Source organism: Perognathus longimembris, chromosome 28, assembly GCF_023159225.1.
Source record: "Perognathus longimembris pacificus isolate PPM17 chromosome 28, ASM2315922v1, whole genome shotgun sequence".
Classification (NCBI taxonomy): domain Eukaryota; kingdom Metazoa; phylum Chordata; class Mammalia; order Rodentia; family Heteromyidae; genus Perognathus; species Perognathus longimembris.
The window spans coordinates 46,865,206-46,885,650 of NC_063188.1; the positions used below are offsets into that span (position 1 = coordinate 46,865,206).

Genomic DNA, 20,445 nt, shown 5'->3' on the forward strand with positions numbered 1-20,445 from the left:
TATGGCCTTATGTAAGAAATTGTAACCCTTCTGTACATCACTTTTGACAATAAATAAGTAATTATTCAAAAAATGTGAAAAAATAAAATTATAAGGAAACATGCATGCTCACTGCATGTTCAAGAATATAAACTGAGGGGCTGGGGATATAGCCTAGTGGCAAGAGTGCCTGCCTCAGATACACGAGGCCCTGGGTTCGATTCCCCAGCACCACATATACAGAAAACGGCCAGAAGCGGCGCTGTGGCTCAAGTGGCAGAGTGCTAGCCTTGAGCGGGAAGAAGCCAGGGACAGTGCTCAGGCCCTGAGTCCAAGGCCCAGGACTGGCAAAAAAAAAAAAAAAAAAAAAGAAAAAAAAAAAAGAAAAGAATATAAACTGAAAATCAATTTACAATTTTTAAGAATCCAAGCTTTTTGTAGTTTTCTTTTCCTCCCAGTTTTAGGGCTTGAATTCAGGGCTTGAGCACTGCCCCTGGCTGCTTTTGCTCAAGGCTAGCACTCTATCACTTGAGTCACAGCACCCACCTCCAGCATTTTCTGTGTATGTGATGCTGAAGAATTGAACCCAGGGATTCGCGCATGTTAGACAAGTAGTGTACCGCTAACTCACACTCCCAGTCCCTTTTGGGAGTTTATATACCATGATTTTTTTTGCCTTTTTTTCTGGATTTCAAATGTTAATATCATTCTAAATGATACTGGGGGACAGGCATGTGATTGCTGCTTGTTAATGAAAACCACCAACCAATCTCCCCACATTGGAGTGGGAATCTCTATTTCCCTAGAAAGAAAGCAATTGAAAATTTTTCTAATATGTACTAAAGTTAAACACTGGGTATATAGAATTATTTCTATAATTTACATCTACACATATAAATAAAACAAAATAAAATTGATGATTAAGTAATTACATATTATTATGATGGCCTTATAGAATAATGATGCATTCATGGATGCATGATGAATGATGATACACCTATCATGTATATGTGTATTCATATGTAGAAAATTCTGATGATGTCTCCATAAACTAATAACAATAAATTCCATTAAAAATTAGAGTAGCATTGGTCACACATTGCAAATACTTCCAAATGGTACATATAAATCATCCACTTAACTCTGTATGTTTACCTTTTAGGAGTGTCATACTTACATGATTGTAATGGACTATTGTCACCAGTAACATTGTACCATAATCTGCCCATGTATGGCTATTCTAGTTTCAACTACAAATGCAATAAACCCACTTATTTTGAGGAAATTATGAAGTTAGCACTTACTGGATTCGGGATCAGAGTTGCCATCTCCTTCAGTGCGGTTGTTGGGTGCAGCATGATCAAAGTACTCTTCTTGGGGATAACCAAGAGGCAGGGCATGAGAGGTGCTGGGAAGGCTTCCTGGCTCATGGTCTCCCAGACCACCATCACTGCTGCTTTCCTGAGAGCCTTCTGGTAGATGAAATGTAACACGTCGCTGGGACTAGAAGGAAGAAAATTACAAAATTTCAGCAATGGTCTACATAACTGCTTAATGCATCAAGTTAGAAGCTTTCTTATTATCAGGCGAAGCCCTATTAACATCTTGAAATTTGAACACTTTCTAGTTTTATGAATAATCAGATCTGTGTTCAAATCTGCCTCAACAGGCAGCAGAACTGCTTTTATTTATTAAATAAGGTACATTAGACACAGAGTGAAATTCAACTTGTTGAAAAGTAAGCCTATCCAGGTCTCTCACTGTTTGAGTGTATTTATCTATTACATGACAATGATTATTTTTAAATAATAAGCATGAATAAACCTAATTTTATTGTTTTATAACATTTTGGAGAACTATGAAATTAACATAAATTTATCCAATAATGTAGACTTAACATTTCAAAATTCCAATCATCATTAGCATAATTCAATCATTTTTAACATTTAGCATAAGTAGTACAAACTTTGAGCAGGAGTTAATTTGATATTACTCTATGAAAGCAAAATAAGCACATAGTATGGATATCATTTCATAGTATTTTATAAAACAGATTGTATGTATCATTGCAAATGAAGGAATAACAGAAGACGAAGGACCTAAGACAAAATATAAATATGTTCCTTTCTTTAGTTTCTAAAACAAGAAGTTTGTGACATCTAGGAAAGGTGTTATTATCAAAGGCTGCAATATTCTTATTTGCAGTATTTCTGTACATAGTAGTTACTATCCAAAGATAGTTTCCTCAGTGGACTTAACTTCTTGGTATTCCGGTTCTCATAGAGTCCCCACCATAACTAACTTGGGCACACACTTTGTTATCAAACCCTACCATTTCTCCCTTGCACCCTTAAACTACTAATCCTAGGGAATGGCAGCTGCAATGAAAGCTGGGCAGCTATGAAAGATTGCCATGTTGTGAGGAAGCCCAAGGTAGCAATTGTTTAGAAAGACTGCATAAAAAATGAATACAATAGACAGAAAAGTCCAGCATTTCCAGCCACTCCAGCATAGGTGTCAGAAACATATATGATACATAGCTGTCACATATGTCATTCAAACTCCAGTGTGGACTCATGGAAGAAATTTAGCAATCTATATATTTGAGCCACCTCATTTGAGCAACCAGTTAATGTGGAACAAATAGCCATCTTTCTTGTGCATCACCAAAATTCTTGATAAAAAGAAAAAAAACATGTAGTTTTATGTCTCCAAATGTAGGGATAGTTTAGTTGCAAGAATAAATCAAAGCACTAAACTACTGGCATCATGAAACATACAAATTAGAGAAGAGATTAAGAGACTTATTACACCAAAAGTCACTGTAATTTATCTGTTACATTTTCATGTCAGGAAGCAAATACTTCCATAAATTCACCTTAGTCATTTAATTAAAATGGAGATATGAAACATTTAAATACTATTATTATTATTTAAATATTATTCTTTCATCTAATACAATGTGATATATAAACAGAAGGCACCACTTAAGTAGATAACTATAATGAACTTCAATTGCATCATTTACATATGAAATTCAGAATAAAATATGAGTACATGGTTAGCATATGTAACATATAACAACATGCTCTATGGATATATTTATACTCATATAAACATTTGTCCTAACAAGAACAAGTCTACTGATTTACTTTACGCAAGGTTTTCAGCCATACAAGATTCTTTTCTGTCTATTAAAGAGAGTTGTTAGTGGTGTAAGCTAAGGAAATTCGTAGCAAGACTGGTCACAGATGAAAATATGCTCAAACTAGACAAATAAGTGTATTGAATATTAAAAAGAGAACAGAGAAGTATTAAAGAAAAGTCTGCTGTAGCATTGAAATATTGAAAAGTTCAGAAGAGTTCTTTATATTTTGCTTATTAGTAGATGTGTTGTATACCACAACAAATCTGTGGAGAGTGACACTGCTTCATGACTAAACTGTAGTGTACTTTCTAGAATAAAGCATTCCTTAGGTAAATGACATGACTGAAATATTTCAGTTCTTTTGCCTGGTCACTATTCCTTTCTTTGTTAGTCTGGAATCCATGGTAGAAAGTATAAACTAAAAGCTTCAAATTTTCTATAATCATCAATTTATAACCATAAATTGCATGAACACTTTGAATTCCCTTGCCTGTCAGTCACTCTATTTTTCCACTAGTGTGTGATAGGGGGCACTGTAACAAGAAATAATCTTGTTATTCTTAAGAATGTTTCATGAAACTTTGGAAGAACTTCTACTCATTAAAGTATAACGATGAAAAACATTAAATAATTCTTTCTAGTCCTGTAATAATAAACATTATCCTTAGCCTCATGAATTTGCAAAGAAGTACCTTATATAAATAACAATAAAATATATCTACAATGTTGAGAGCAAATAACCAATCATTATTTTAGTTGTAAAGGACAAAGTAAAATTTTATGCTTTTTCAACCATATAATCTAGCCTTCATCTTAGCTATGTGACTTTGATGTTATATGTAGTATAAAATCTGAAAATAGAAAATCCATCATATTTTGAAGACAATAAAAACAGCAAGCTTGCCTGTATTACTATGAAACTATATTTAGAAACACTAAAACTTAAAATTTAATAATTTCACGTGTTTCTGAATACCATAGTGTAAGGTTCACCAGAAAGGAAACTCGACACATGGTTCAGGCAGAAAGCAGTTTACTGGGGTGGAGTGGGGGGGGGGAGCAAACTACGAGCACACACAAGATGGATGCGTGGGGAGACAGAGGGGAAGGAAAAAGGGGGAAAGAGAGAAAAGAGCAAGAGAGAGTAAGAGAGCGGAGACTTGTGTTGAGCCAGTTTACATATGAAAAGGTGGGAGATATGGCCAGGTGGATTGGATATGACCTCAGACAAGGAGGTGGTAACTGCCTCCAGGTGAGACTGTTACCTAGGTAACTCAGGTACTGGGTGCAAATTTAAACAGGTGGGGGGCATCTGCATGGAATTCTCCCAGGGATGGACCTTACATTCCGGCATTTTAATGATTATTAAAAAGGGCGCCGACTCTCTCCGGCTACTTCCTGCTGGCAAGGGGCATCGACATTATGGGTAAAAGGTGGAGATGTGACCCCTCTGGGAAAAGGCAAGCACCAGCTGTCGCTTGGTGGACCTTGAATGAAACCTTGAAGAAATCTCAAGAGGCAGGGGCTGTAACTTATTAGGAACTGACCACAAAGACTTGTCAAAGTTACTTCTCTAAAACTGCCTGCTTTTGCCTTTCGCTTGTGGAGTAGATCAAACCACAATAGCTAGACTTTGAGAGAGAACCTAGAGCAGGTCCCTGGAACCCAGCCCTTGTCACACTCTCGAGGGCACAAGGTTGGGCCATTGAGACTGATTTTCCAGCCTATGAGGCAGTTTGACTTTATGGAGTAGCCTGGGGAGGACATAGGAGTCTATAAGGATGTAGATGGGGATCCACAAGGAAACAGACAAGGGGTCTGCAAATATGTAGAGTCAAATTCCTCAATTCAGGCATCCCTGAAATGAGAACAGGCTGGCGAAGAAAGCACAAGGGGTCCCTCTGGCATGGTCAGACAGAGGATCTGTAGACAGGAGTCACTGACCAGAAGTAGAGAGGAGATGATGTGGTGGATGTGTAACCAGCAATGGTAAAGGTGAAAAGTCCAAAATGAGTCTCCTCTGGCTTTTGGCAGTTTGGTTTGAGGAGGGGTGGTCGGGGAGCCAATGGATTAACCCTCAAAAGAGAAGAGGGAGGAGGGGATCCAGCAACACCTGACTGTCCCCTCCTGAGTCATGACACCAGATTTTGTAAAGCTCACCAGAAATGAAACTGCCACATGGTTCAGGCAGAAAGCAGTTTATTGGGGGGATAGAAAACTGCCAGTCCACATAAGATGGAGGCATGCAGAGACAGAGGGGAAGGAAGAAAGGAGAAAGAGAGAAAAGAGCAAGAGAGAGTTATATAGAAAAATAAAGAGAGGGGAGATTCGTGTTGAGCCAGATTATATAGGGAAAGGTGAGAGATAGGGCCAGGTGGATTGGATTTGACCTCAGAGAAGGAGGAGGTAACTGCCTCCAGGTGTGCTAGTTACCTAGGTAACTCAGATACTGGGTGCAGACTTAAAGAGTTGGGGGGCATTTGCATGAAAGCACCCCCAGGGGTGGACCTTACACATAGTTTGATAATCCAAACAGTAAATAGGCAATTAATTGAACAGAAAATTTGCAAAAGAAATACAAAGGGCCAATAAATACATAAAAAGTGTACAATGTCCATAGCCATAATGAAAAACAAGTTAAGACTGCACTGGAAAGCCAGGTGCTAGTTTCTCATGCGAGTAACCCTATCTAATCAAGAGGCTGAGATCTGAGAATTGCAGTTCTAAGTCAGCCTAGTGAGGAATATGCCTGACACTAATCTCCCATTAGGCACCAAAAATAATTTAAAAACAGGTAGAAATAGAGCTTTGGTACAAGTGTTAGAGTGCTAGCCTTGACCAAACACATGTTCAAGGATGTAGCCCAGGAACTAAATTCAAGCCCAGAACTGACATAAAACAAAAACAAACAAATGATAAACCCACTACACTGATACTCTATCTCACTACCTTCCAAATTGCTATCATCAGAGAAATAAACAGTGACAAAGGCTGGTAAGGTTTGGGGGTAAATGAACCCTTATGCATTGTTAGGAATGCAACAAAGAGCAATCAACCACTATGGAAACAAGCATGGAGTTTAACGGAGAAACTGAAAAAAGGATGATCCAGTTATACTACTGCTGGGCATGAAATCTGAACTAACGTAACTCAGAAAACAGTGGAGAAATATTGAAGAGCCATGTTAGTAGCAGCCCTAATCACAGTAGACAAATAGTGGGATTAATCGAGGTGTTCTTCAGCTGATGACTGGATAAAGAAAATGTGCTACCTATACACAATGAGTAATTCAAAGAATGAAATTATATCATCTGCAGAAAAATAGATGGTACTGGAGATTACTATATTACATAAAATACTCAGGAAGACAAGGTGTCTTGCATATGGTCTCTAGACAAAAAAGAAGAATAAAAAAAGAAAAAAAACATAAGTAGAAATATTGTAGGGGAGACTACAGGGAATAATAGTAGTAGTGATTGAATGTGTTAGAAGTACATATTGTGCCTCTATGAAATTACTTCATTTTCACATATGTATAATTCAGTGATACTGTTTTGTAGAATAATTAGTGGAACTCATTATTCTGTAGAATAATAAAAAGAAAAAACACTATTGTGTGAGGATTATTTTTTGGTTGTTGTTTTTGGTTTTGTTTTGTTTTGTTATTGTTTGCCAGTCCCTGGGCTCGAATTCAAGACCTATGCACTATCCCTGAGCCTCTTCCACTAGAGCCACAGCACCACTTCTGGCTTTTTCTGAGTATTTTATTGGAAATAAGAGTCTCAAGGATTTTCTTTCCCGAGTGTGTTTAAACCAAGATCCTCAGATTTCAGCCTCCTGTGTGGCTACGATTACATGCATGAACCACCAACATCCAGTTTGTATGAGTTTCCTTCCTTCCTTCTCTCTTTCTTTCTTCCTTCCTTCCTTCCTTCCTTCCTTCCTTCCTTCCTTCTTCCTTCCTTTCTTTCTTTCTTTCTTTCTTTCTTTCTTTCTTTCTTTCTTTCTTTCTTTCTTTCTTTCTTTCTTTCTGTTATTTTTTGCTGTATTTGCAGAGCCTTGATAGAAAGGCTAAATTTTAGAATATCACAACATTTTGACTGTTATCTCTCTAAGAAACTAGAAGTTTGTTTTGTTTTAGAGTTAACTTCAGGTACTGGGAATATGGCCTAGTGGCAAGAGTGCTTGCTTCCCATATATGAAGCCCTGGGTTTGATTCCTCAGCACTACATATATAGAAAACGGCCAGAAGTGGTACTGTGGCTCAAGTGGCAGAGTGCTGGCCTTGAGCAAAATGAAGCCAGGGATAGTGCTCAGGCCCTGAGTTCAAGCCCCAGGACTGGCAAATATAAATTAATAAGTAGAGTTAACTTCACTTGATTTTCCAAATTATTTATGGTTAATATATTTTAAGTGCTGCAAATAACATATAAAGATTTACATTTGTGAACCTTTTCTATATTTAAGACCATGAAAAAGAAAATGCTAAATTTTCCCCAAATATGAGACTGTAGAATTTTATCTATAATTAGCTATTGCATATAACATAAATTCAGAAATCTTTGTTAATAGAATAATAGTCCTGTAAGGCTGTAATTGCTAGCTATAATAAATAACTGCTAAGGGGTATTTTAATTTTGTACTTATAAACTTGGTTTAACTCAAAATATATATTATGGAAAGATAACACATGAGTAATGTGTATGGTATTTATATATACTAGATGTGGATAAATATTACCTTTTAAATATATTTTATCTTAATATGAAAAGATATAAATATAGAAAAATAATGTTATACATAATTTACAATATAGATATTATATCTAAATAAACATTACCATTATATGTTTATATATTTAATCGTTTAAGAAATTGAAATTTTAAAATTTATATATTAGGATATAATAAATATTGCTGAGAAAATCAAATGACTCTGGAAGTCAACATCTATTAGTAAACTATTCAGTCCTAATACAAGTGAAATTATTAGTGAATAGAATTCAAGGAATTTCAAAGGATGTGGGTGCTATATATTTTACTGTTAATATAAAGTAAATGAAATTTTGTATTCACATGATTACACAGAACATGGAAAAATAATTTATGCAATAATGGTATTATTTCACTATGATACCTGTACTAGTAAGTTACTAAAAGCCATGATAATGGAATTACCATACAATGAATTTGCAATTTGTCTACGTACTCCCTTCCAACTCTCTTGAAATACACGTACTAACTTTTCTTAGCTGTAGGTAAGAGAATAGATGGGTGGATAAGAGCTCCTTTAATGTACAAAATGAGCTGATTTTTATGGTTCCTTTCTGAATGTGCATAAAATCATCATCACACCATATCTCTAATACTTTATCTAAATGCAGTTCTTCCACTTTACATGGCATTTTCTTGTGTGTGTGTGTGTGTGTGTGTGTGTGTGTGTGTGTGTGTGTCTGATATAGAACAGACACATTAATAAGCCATCATGTTTGGACTAGGTTTAGCAAATATCAGAATGTCCCAACTGTAAAATATGATGCATTTTTTAGTAATAATGTTCATGGAAAAACAGGTTAATGTTCAACCATATTTTGGAGTTCGATTTCTTTCTCAATTCCCACTTTCAAAGTTCACAATATGATATAGTGTTTATTTCTATAAACTAAAGCAGGCCAATAGATATCAATTAAATATGGTGTGGCATATTTTACTTAGTAAATTTGTAAAAACAGCTTTGTATTTGTATACGTGTGATCAATAGTTTTAGAAAGCATCTACAAAATACTATTTTAAGTAGCTCTCATAAAATTAGTTTTAAAAATGTAAAGAATTCTGAAATTTTCATTTTTATAGGATAATGACATTTTTGTCTTTTTCCTCATTATTATTTAATGATCCCATTATTACTTGAAACCATATTATTTATTTTGTATATTGTGGCAATTCTAGATAGAAATGAATGTGAAAGCATACAAACTATAAGAGCGTATGAATCTTTTTCTATATGGTTTGAAAACTTGGCTTAACTCCTTTGATCTTTTTGTAATACTTGGGTTCAAACCTAGGATTTTGACAGGCAATGCAAGAACTCAATGTCCGTTACTTTTTGATGGATTTTCATCATCATCATATATTATCATTCTTCTCCTGAGATTCAAAATGATAAGATATACAATCTACAGAGCTATTTTTCTTTCTTAATGTATATAAACATATTTTATGAAAATCAATTCTTAACTCTTAGAAAAAAGTAAATAAATTTCTTTTTATGTTCTGAAAGGGATTACTGCTGCTGTATAAAGGGCTATTATACTAATAATCGTGTCATAATTTATCTATGTACAGCCCACGAAGGAAGTTGTGCCATATAAATTAAAGAAATCTGTTGACTCTAATGGTAATTTTATGGGTGGAAAATAAATCCTGGTTTTTTTTTTGTGAATTAATGCTTCCCCTCCTTATCTAGATTTTTTTTGCCAGTAACAGAAAGGAAACAAAATATGCTTCTCTCTACATTTCATGCACCAGGATTTTAGCTGGAAAAAAAATGCTCTGAAACATATACATACTCAAATAGTGTTGATAGTACTTAGATGAATAATTTCCATTCCAAATACAAGTGTTTCAACATTTTTGGTGTCCACTATATCTCAGGAAAGCCTAATTCCATACCACATATCTGGTGAATCTCATTACATTTTCATATCATGATGCAAGTGTCATTTTAGACAGGTTAATCTGGCACCAAAGAGTCTGCAATATAGATAGACTAGCTTGTGATTCTCATTAAGTAGTATATGAGTATCACATCATGAAAGATTCATTATAATTACCTGTCAAAGTTTCCAAAATTATGCAACTTTACACTCCCTCAACTTAATTCTAATACACCCTGACCCAGCATTTCTTTAGATTCACTGTCAACAACTATTTGATTAGAAAAGGTAAGCATATGTAGTCTTACTATTTTCTTTAAGATTTGTCATATGAACTTGTTTTTCATTCATGCATAAATATTCTGAATATAATTATATTAAGCATATTTTAAACTTCTCAATGTTTATACTCTCTAATAATCAAGAATTTCTATATTTTCATATGGACATAGTTTCTTTTTTTATTAAATTTTATTAAATTTTATATAGACATATTTTCTTAACAAGGGGATTATAATATTATATCTTAAGTAAAATGTCAAAGTATCTTAACTCACCTTACATTTTCATTGAAGTACCCACCTGCATTGTATGATCTTAAATTTGAAGAGCATCATTGCTTGTGTTAATATTCCAGATTACATAGAAGGCATTTTTATTTTACATGTCTTTACTATTTGACCTTGCCACTATGTTCATCAAACATACCTTTCCAATTCAGGGCATTGATTTTGAATTCTCCCCACTTTTCCATTTCAGAATATTTCAATAATAACCTTTTGTTCAGTCTTCTTTTTTAGAGTCTGCTGTTGAAATTTTTATCATGAAATTGTTTTTTTTTAAGAAACCGTACCACATATGTGGAATGGGAAAGACATTTTTGATTATGTTCATATGTGCCAAATCTAGTGTCTTTTTAACCTCTCAATATTTTACCAACAGATCTAACATGGTACTTAGAAAATATGTGTGTGTACTCGCATGCACACACACATGTGCGTGTGCCACATAGGCACATGTGACTATGCTTCTAGAAGACCATATAGCATGAAATGACAGTATGAGACATGAACCATTTTATTTCAATTAAAATAATTATTTACAGAAAGACAAGCTAAATCTTCTTTGTTCAAGAATGCTGTTGACAGTACATGGCGAAATTTGGAATTACTACAGTTGTGTAAAAATTGGAAATAAAATAGCATTGTAAGTGGTTACAAAATTACATTTTATTGACTAGCCTTCAATATTACAAGATTTAAACGTGTTTAAAATTAAGCAAACTATGCACTTAAGAAGCAAAGTTTCAGTTAATAAAAAAAAAAATGACAGATGAATACCAGCATTATTTTTCTTATCAAATGCTTCCTTATTTAGCAACTAACATTTAAACTTATGAGTTGATTGTGGTGAAGCACTTCTCTTTTTTTACTCATCTATCCAAAACACAGGTAATATATGAAGAATTAAATGGCGGGGAGCGGGGGAGTAAAGCTATGTAAAATCAAAACTCTTTATCACAAAGTATGTACTCATAATCGTATCTACTTTATTCTTCTTTAATATTTAACTTTGCCAAGCATATTTTTATAATTCTGCAGTTTGCATAGTGTATTTGAAAGTTGGTTGATAGGTGTTAGAAATGAAAATATTAGTAGCAGAAATTCCCAATTATTTGCAGATCTTCTTTCAACCCCTCTGTAAAATGGACATGACTCTTACATGATAACATTTGTAGTGCTAATTATGGTTGTCATTGTAAAAATCTTATTTAAAGTTAAAATGCTTCTCATAATTCTATGTGGTTTCCAAAACTATCATCATGTTACTAGCACTTCAAAAATAGTTTAAATGTCTTTAAGCAATTGTACAAAGAAGTCACCATTCAGCAAAGCAGTTTATAAATCCTGTGCACTTTGATCAGTGTAAATGCTACATAAACTATTTGCATAATTAATAAAGTCAGACCTAAATTATGTAAAAATCTACTGTCTGTAATATAAGGAATTTGGAAAACAATTGCTTTTACATTTATATACCATCCAAACACTCATCTTTTAAGAATGAGTCAATAGTTGAAATTTTCTGTTAAATTATTTGCCAATATACTTCTGTGATAGGAGCTGTAAGTTTTAAGTGGTGCTTTGTATCTTGTGTCACTTTTTCATATTATCCAACTAATTCTCCCATTTCCATAGTTACACAGTACACCTGTCTAATTGATGCAATTTAAACAAACAGAATGTCATCAAGCAACAGATGGTTCCTAACTTGAATTATATCGATCAGAACAATTATGTGACATACAATGAAAGAGAAAATCCTGACATTATCATCAACTGCATGAATAATTGTATCAAATATTCTCTTGTTTAATGACAGTATATATCACAACAAAAAGCATATGAGGAGAAACAGATACTAGTTTTAAAATACAAATGATTAGATTATTTTTCTTAAAATGTATGTACTTTAACTATGAAGCCAGCAATATTTTTAGTATTTTGAATTTGTGGACCTTGGTGATAGGTATGGTTTAGGCTCATTTTAGTATAAATGAAAGACATTTTTTTTCTTCTTTTTTCCACCCTGGAATTCATGAACACAATAAACAACTACTACTCATGTAAAATATTTCACTTCCTAGATATTAATATGAGATAAAAAGAATAATATTTCTTTTGAACTTATTATAAATTAAAATATATGTATTTGTAGTTCTATAATCCTCATAGGTAACCAAAGAGTAAAATACCTACATATTCGGCAACATTAGCCAATGACGGGAAGTAGTAGAGAGTAATGTGATAATGAATGACCACTGATGGTAGGGGAAATATTACAACCCACTAGTACTGCTGTTATCTTCTGTTTGTACAACTATCCATATCTACAAATAAAATTTCCTTAAACCAGACCTCCCTCTATTTATTTTGCATTTAAAGTAAAACTGTCCTTTATATGGTGTAGTATATAAGGTATAATACACATAAAGTCACAGTTGCATTTAGACACACAATATTATAAAGTACTTCTAATTCATTAATATGTTATGTCTCAGAGAAACAAATTATTATTATGCTGAAATTACAAGAATATCTTTTACATTCATCTTAAAAAGTTTTATATCTATTTATTAAATATCTATAAACTGACTATGGCAACACAAACAAGTAGGAAAATTTACTCGCTAGTCTTATGTACCTCAAATGAATCTTTCAAGCTTTTCTCAAGTATATTACTTGCACCTTTTGTAATATTATTCTTGCTGACTTTCATTCCATTTCTAAATTAGAGAGAGAATATGTGATTTTGATGAAATCAATAGCGAGCTACAGCAACCAGAACATATCCAGTGCTTTTCAAAACGACTACATACAAAGCAACTAGTTAATAACACAGTCTCATAGTTCCCAACCTGAAAATATTCTGATTTAGTAGATATGAGGTAAGACTTAGAAATTTTGAGGTACAATACCTACTGAAAAGTAGATACATGTGTCATTCCAAAGTTCATATTGCAACCTAGGTCCCAACGAGATAATATTTGGCAGTGGACTTTGGGAGGGGCTTAATCCATGAGAAATCTCATGGGTGTGGTTAGTTTCTATATTAAAGAAATTCCAAAGAACTGTTACCCATTTCACTATGTGAGGTCACAAGGTGACTATCCATGAACCAGGAAGCAGGCTCCCACTAGATACTGAATCTGGCACCATGTTGATATAGGACTACTGTGCCTCCAGAACTATGTGAAATAACCTATTTTCTTAAGATATTCATTCTGTTATTTTGTTATAGCATTTTGTGGACTAAAGCATATTTCTTTGGATATAATTCCAGGAAAAAAATCTGTCTACATATCTATTGATCTATGAGAAAATGGGGGCATTTAAAGATTTTCAAACACGTTTTTAATGCTTTTATTTTATTTTTAATAAGCCTCTCTCTCTCTCTCTCTCTCTCTCTCTCTCTCTCTCTCTCTCTCTCTCTCTCTCTCTCTCTCTCTCTTTCTCTCTTGCCAATCCTGGTCCTTCGTCTCAGGGCCTGAGCACTGTCCCTGGATTCTTTATGCTCAAAGCTAGCACTCTGCCACTTGAGCAAATCATGATAATAAATGGTTACATACTGAATAATTTGGTTCTATAATATGCATTCATAAGATATTGAATGACCCTCCAATTTATTTGTTGTTTCAAATTCTCATGATGGTATATGTATATTGTTTTTAATAGTTCTCTCTTTATTAACTTTAGTTAGTGGCTATTGTAAGAACAATTGTGCTTAGAAAATACACACACACACACTTATATGCACTCAATTGGAATTTTACTCATCCATTAGAAAGAATGATACTGTACCATTTGTGATGCTTTACTACAAGCATTTGCAATTTAAAATATCCCTCTGAGAACTATCTCAACTTCATTCTATAAATTGTGCTATATTTTGTTTAGATTTCACTAATTTCAGAATATTTTATTTTCCTTGATTTTCTCATCATGCATTGGTTTCTAAAGAGTATGTTACTCAATTTCCACATATTAGTGAACTTCTGCATATCTTTCTTTTAATGATTTTGCATTAATTCTACTATATTCAGAACATATTTTAAGGTATTGTAGGATGGTCAAAACAAGATAGTAATAGATGCTCCTAAAGTTTCATCTGTTCTCCAAATACAACTCTTAAGTTTTGCTCATCGCTTGAGTGTATTTAACTCTTAAAGCATCAAGTCTCACTGAAAACTATTATTTTGACTTTGAAGTTCATACACACACACACACACACACACACACACACACACATATATATGTTCATACATAGAGATTTTTCATTGGAAAGGAAAAATACTATAGCAATAATCCATATATTTTAACAGTTATTTCTCTTGTGTTTCAAATGGATAATTATGCATCAACCAGTTAATTATAGCTGATATCAATTGTCATAAATGCAAGAGTCAGCTGCTTCATCACAAGGAAAAAGACTTATTTCAGCACACACATATCTATGATTTGGAAAAAGACTTATTTCAGCACACACATATCTATGACTTAAAGTATAGAATGGAAGCAACTAAAAATGAAAGACCCCCATTACTGTTTGAAAAGGAAACAATACTAATTGGATAGTAAATTTAAAAAATCATATGTGTTTCTTACATAGCTCAAATTAATCAAAATGGAAATAGACTTTTGCATTTTAAATGGAATTATATATGTGTATATATACACATGTATTAATAATGAGACCATCATATACAATTAATTTACATATTTAATATATGAATTCTAAGTAGGAAATAATACCAAGAATCTCATGTCGTATAAATTTTCTAGATCATCTTGGCATATCAAAGAAATAAATGTCGATCATCCGTCATCACAAAAACACTTGGGGGCTGGGGATATGGCCTAGTGGCAAGAGTGCTTGCCTCAATCGAATACATGAAGCCCTAGGTTTGATTCCCCAGTACCACATATACAGAAAACGACCAGAAGTGGCGCTGTGGCTCAAGTGGCAGAGTGCTAGCCTTGAGCAAAAAAGAAGCCAGGGACAGTGCTCAGGCCCTGAGTCCAAGGCCCAGGACTGGCAAAACAACAACAACAAAAAAACACTTGATTAACTTTGCAGAAATATGATTTCCTTATAAAGAATATCATAATTGTTTAAAGTACTTAGTTAATCTTTAAAATTATAATATATTAAGTATATAAAAACCACAGTTAGAAGTAATATATATTTTAGGTTCATATAATTTTCTGAAGACTGTCAAATATGCATGGCTTCACTTATAAGTAATAATTTGGTATTATTCAATATTTTTAAATTCTAACAAACATAGCATAATGTTATGAAAATTTCGTATAGTCCAACTTAATCATTTTAAAAATAGGATTTTATTATATAGTCTAGGGTGGCCTTGAGCTTGAGGTTCCCTTTCCACTACCAACCAAGTATTGGGATTCCTAGCATAAATCACCACACCTAGTTAATAAGTCTTCTCTCCCCATACCCTGCTAATTGTCCTTTCCCTCTTCCTCCTCTTCTTCATCTTCTCCTTCTCTTACTCCTCCTTCACCTTTCTTATTCTTCTACTCCTCCTCACAACCCTCTCCTCCTCTACCTATTCTCCTTTCTTCTTACCACTTGCTTGTTTAGTTTGTTTGCTCGTCAGATACTGTAGCACTTGAGACATACCTCAAATGTTACCTTTTGATAGTTATTTCGAGAGAGAATCTCAGAATATTTTTGCCTCAAGAACTGCTAGGATTACAAATATGAGCCACAAAGTGCACAGTTGAATGTTTTTGTTTATTACTGAAATTGAAATTTGTGATTCTTGCTTTCACTTGGCTTTCATATTCATGGCTGGTACTTCTCTTTCTTGAGCCATTATTTCAGACTAGCCTTTTGCTAGTTATCACACTTTTCTGTCTGAGCTGGCTTTACTGGTTTCTGATATTTGACTCTGGAATAGCTAAACTATAGATGTGAGCCTTGGGAACCCAAGTAAATGCTTTAAAAATTGGTTGCAACTAAGTTGTACAAAGGTTATCTCATTGTGACATTCCCATACATGCACAGAATATAGTGCATAAACCAAACTCCCTTTATTACTCATCATGATCTCACCTCCCTCTTTTTAAAAGAATTTCAACTGTTTTCATTATTCTACATTCATAGATGCATATGAAATAGTCACAATTATTTTTAATGTTGAAAGTGAAGTATGAGAATGGTGAAATATGAAAACAGAGACACCTGAAAAAGTGTGGATCGAATATTTTAAGTTCTAATTGGACTATGTATCAATCAATGAAAGCTTAAAATTTATTTCATGGTTTAACTTAATTGGAATGTGCTCTCCTTAGTCGATTGCATTTGTAACTTATGCCCCATGATATATTTGCTATCAGAAAAATCATGCTCAGCTCTCTACATAAGGACAGAATCATTCTGATTCCCATTGTTATTTTTCATACCTATCTCAATTCTCTCAATCATCATAGTTAATTTTACCATAGCACCAATGTATCTTAGATTAGTTGTTATAGAGAAATATGTAATAACAGGTATGTTTAAAGTGTTTAAAGCTAACCAAAAGCATTAGGGGTATTAAAATATAGGAGCTATCCTCTAAAATTGAGGTACTATACCTTTAATAATATTATTGCAACAATTATCACATTTACAATAGTTCATTACAATTATTTACATATCCAAATCTTCTCCAACTAAACTGTCTTCTCATTAGCAAGAATAGTATGGTGTTTGGCACAGAGCTGAAATTTAATGAGAGATTTCTACATAAATGAGTATAATTGCCTTTCCAATAGAAATGAAACGAATTCAGGGACCACATTGAGACCACTAATCAAAAATGTCTTGCTTGAATTTAATTTAAACTAACACTGATTGTTTTGATGATGTTCAACCATCCCTGGAGAAAATGTAAGCTCTCTAGATGTCATCTTTACTTTCTGTGATGAATGTTTATATTACCAGGTGTTGAATTTCACTGGTTTCATAGTGTTTCATTGTATTTTCTTACCTCTTGAATCTGTAAACTCAACATCAATTTTAATGTCTGAAATTTTGTTTTTCACAGTGGTCTTCTAAATTAATGCTAATCTACACAGTATACCACTTGATACAGAGTTTAAGGATGACTGAGAATTAATGATAATGTACCCAAATTTAAAAATATGCATTTGAAGGTGTGTTATTTTTTTCAGGGCTTTTTTTTTAAAATTACAACAGAACTTATTTCACAAATATACATTCATCTACACACATCAGTATCACTATCAGTTTGTCAGTTAAAAATATGCTTATTAGACTATTTTCTTTTCAGAAACACCATATTTTACAAGATTCATTCTTCATATTAGTTCACTTGAAATTGGGATAATGGAATCTATAAAGTATCCTTGACAGCTTTTGACTCAATTTCTCACAACTGACTTCAAAGGTAATTAAATTCAAGAATTAGTACAAGAATCAAACTTTTTTTCCATCAAACTATGTTACGCTAACTTATTTGAAGCCAAGAAGTATCCATGACTGCCAATGGGAGGCTGGGTAAAACTGTTAGTATCTTCATCAATACTATCAATCATAAAACACTGAAAATGTTTTAAAATAATGTATCTTGCATGGTTCAAACAACTGATCTTTAACCCATTAAGAAATTTATGAGGTTTTCAATGTACCTTAAGAAGTCCAAACAAATCCATATTAATAACCAACACATATTATTTAGGATTTCAGCTAATAAAGATATTACAGAACTGAGTTATTTACTTTACAAATGAGATAAAATGAAAGCACTTATTTACTTCAGTGCTGCTATTCTTAAATCAAGCAATGTTTTGAGGCAACAGAGTACTGTATTGGTGTGTTCCTAATGATTAATTCTGGTAATTTTTAAAAACATATAAATTAATAGTTCTAGTATTTTCCTCTAACAAAGGGAAGTCACAAGTGTTATAACACACAAAAAATGTAATACTTCTGTCAGAGAGCTTTTATTTTCCTCTATGTGTTCTTTTTTTTCCCAACAACACATTTGTCTGCTACACCCATACCAATTTATGTTTTGTGAAGAGAGATAAAATGTAGATTTTGTTTGCTACCTTCTGTCTTGACTGAGGGCTGCCTGAAGACTAGCTTATGTTTTGACGGTATAGGAATTGTAAAATACTTTAGATATGAAGTTGAACACCATAAAAATGTGGTGAGCAATGTGGCACTTGAGAGCTATAGGGGTGTGACAGACTTTTGGACAACTGTTGATAGTTTAATTATAGGGACATGAATAAAACAAATGTGTTTGATTATCACAGGAAATAGGTTCTATAAAATTTTATTAACTATTGTAAAATATTAACTATTGTTTCCTGTACTGATTAATTTAAATATGATTGGCAACAATAAAATTTTCAGTGCCCAGAATAGATTCTGGAGCAGAGACATGAGAAGAAATTTTTCTTGGTTGATTGGTACAATGTCTTTAAAAAGTAGCTATAATAGTATGGAGTAGCAAATAACTATTTCAAAGAATGTTAAATCCATATTTTTCTTTCTTTGATCTTCTTCCTCTTTTATTTTTTTGGTGGTAGTTGGGGACTCAAATTCAGTACCTATTGCTTTCTCTCATGGCTGGTGCTCTATCAACTGAGGTACACCTCCAACCTTCATTCTTCTTCTGCTATTAAATATATACAACATAGAAAAGAGAAAATTTTTCTAGGATAGAGAAACTGAAACATCATTTTTTTCAAGTTTCTTGTTTTTCTTTTATTTTTTAATTAATTTATCTGTTGTCAAAGTGATGTACAGAGGGGTTACAGTACATTCTTATCAAACTTGTTAATTCCTCATTTCTCCTCCACCCGCTCCTCCACAGTTCTCTACAGCTCTCTCCCCCCTTGTGTTGTACTGTTGGTTTACAGCATATTGTCTTGTAAATATCGCTGCTGCATCGGCTCACATTTTACCCTTTGTCTCTTCATTTTTATGTGCCCCTTCCCTTTGCTAGTTCCAATAAACCTTTATAAAATACCCAGGGTGCCAAAATCTGTTACAGTGACATCAGGGGTAAAACCATGGGGAAGAAAGACAAAGGCAAAGGCATAATTTCACATGGTACCTTCAAAATAACAACAAAGATAAACCACTTATTTTCACTTGGAATTCATTTCACTTAGCATCATCTTATGTCTTCATAGGTACATAGCTGTTGAGCTATTTTGGTCTTCTGCTAGGCCTATCCTAGACATACTAATTATTACCAATGAGAGAAACCATGGAGTCCATTTCTTTGGGTCTGGCTCACTTCAATTAGTATGATTTTTTCCAAGTCTTCCCATTTATGAAAGGAACAATGCCATTGATTCTGATAGAAGCATAGAATTCCACTGTGTATATGTACCACATTTTCTTGATCCATTCATCTAATGAGGGGCATCTGGGTTGGTTCCATAATTTAGCAATGGTAAATTGTGCTGCAATGAACATAGTTGTGCTGGTAGCTTTAGTATGATCTTGCTTATAATACTTTGGGTAAATGCCCAAAAGCAAGGTTGCTCGGTCATATGGGAGCTCTATGTTTAGCCTTTTGAGGAACCTCCACACTGCTTTCCAGAGTGGTTGAACAAGTTTACACTCCCACCAAAAGTATAGTAGGGTTCTCTTTTGTCCACATCCCCTCCAGAATCTGTTGTTATTAGTTTTCTTGATAATGGACACTCTTACTGGGGTTAGGTGGAATCTCAGTGTTGATTTGATTTATATTTCTTTTATGGCTAGTGATGTAGAACACTTCATGTGCCTTTTGACAATTTTTATTTCCTCTTCAGAAAAGACTCTCTTTAAGTCTTTAGCCCATTTATTAAAGGGGCAGTTGTTTCTTAGAGAATTTGCTTTAGGGGAACTTAATTTTTTGTGTTCTAAGTATATTTTAGATACGAGGCCCTTGTCTGTTGTATGGCCAAGGAAGATCTCCCAATCTGAGGGTCTCCTATTTCTCTTACAAGCTGTGCAGAAGCTCTGCACTATCTTGCAATCCTATTTGTCCAAACTTTTTTTTTGTATTTCCTGTGTTTCTGGGCATTTATTAAGAAAATTTCAACATGTGCCAGGGAGCTCAAGGGTG

The 20,445-nt window shown here is 33.6% G+C and overlaps 1 protein-coding gene across 1 annotated transcript in view; it reads right to left on the reverse strand.

Annotated features, from left to right (window-relative positions):
* Nucleotides 1–20,445, reverse strand: part of Pcdh11x (protocadherin 11 X-linked) — a 679,365-nt gene that overhangs the window by 240,154 nt on the left and 418,766 nt on the right. Inside the window, exon 7 of the mRNA XM_048336144.1 lies at nucleotides 1,284–1,482. Within this exon, the coding sequence (XP_048192101.1) occupies nucleotides 1,284–1,482 (199 nt within the window). The remainder of the gene's footprint in view (nucleotides 1–1,283; nucleotides 1,483–20,445) is intronic.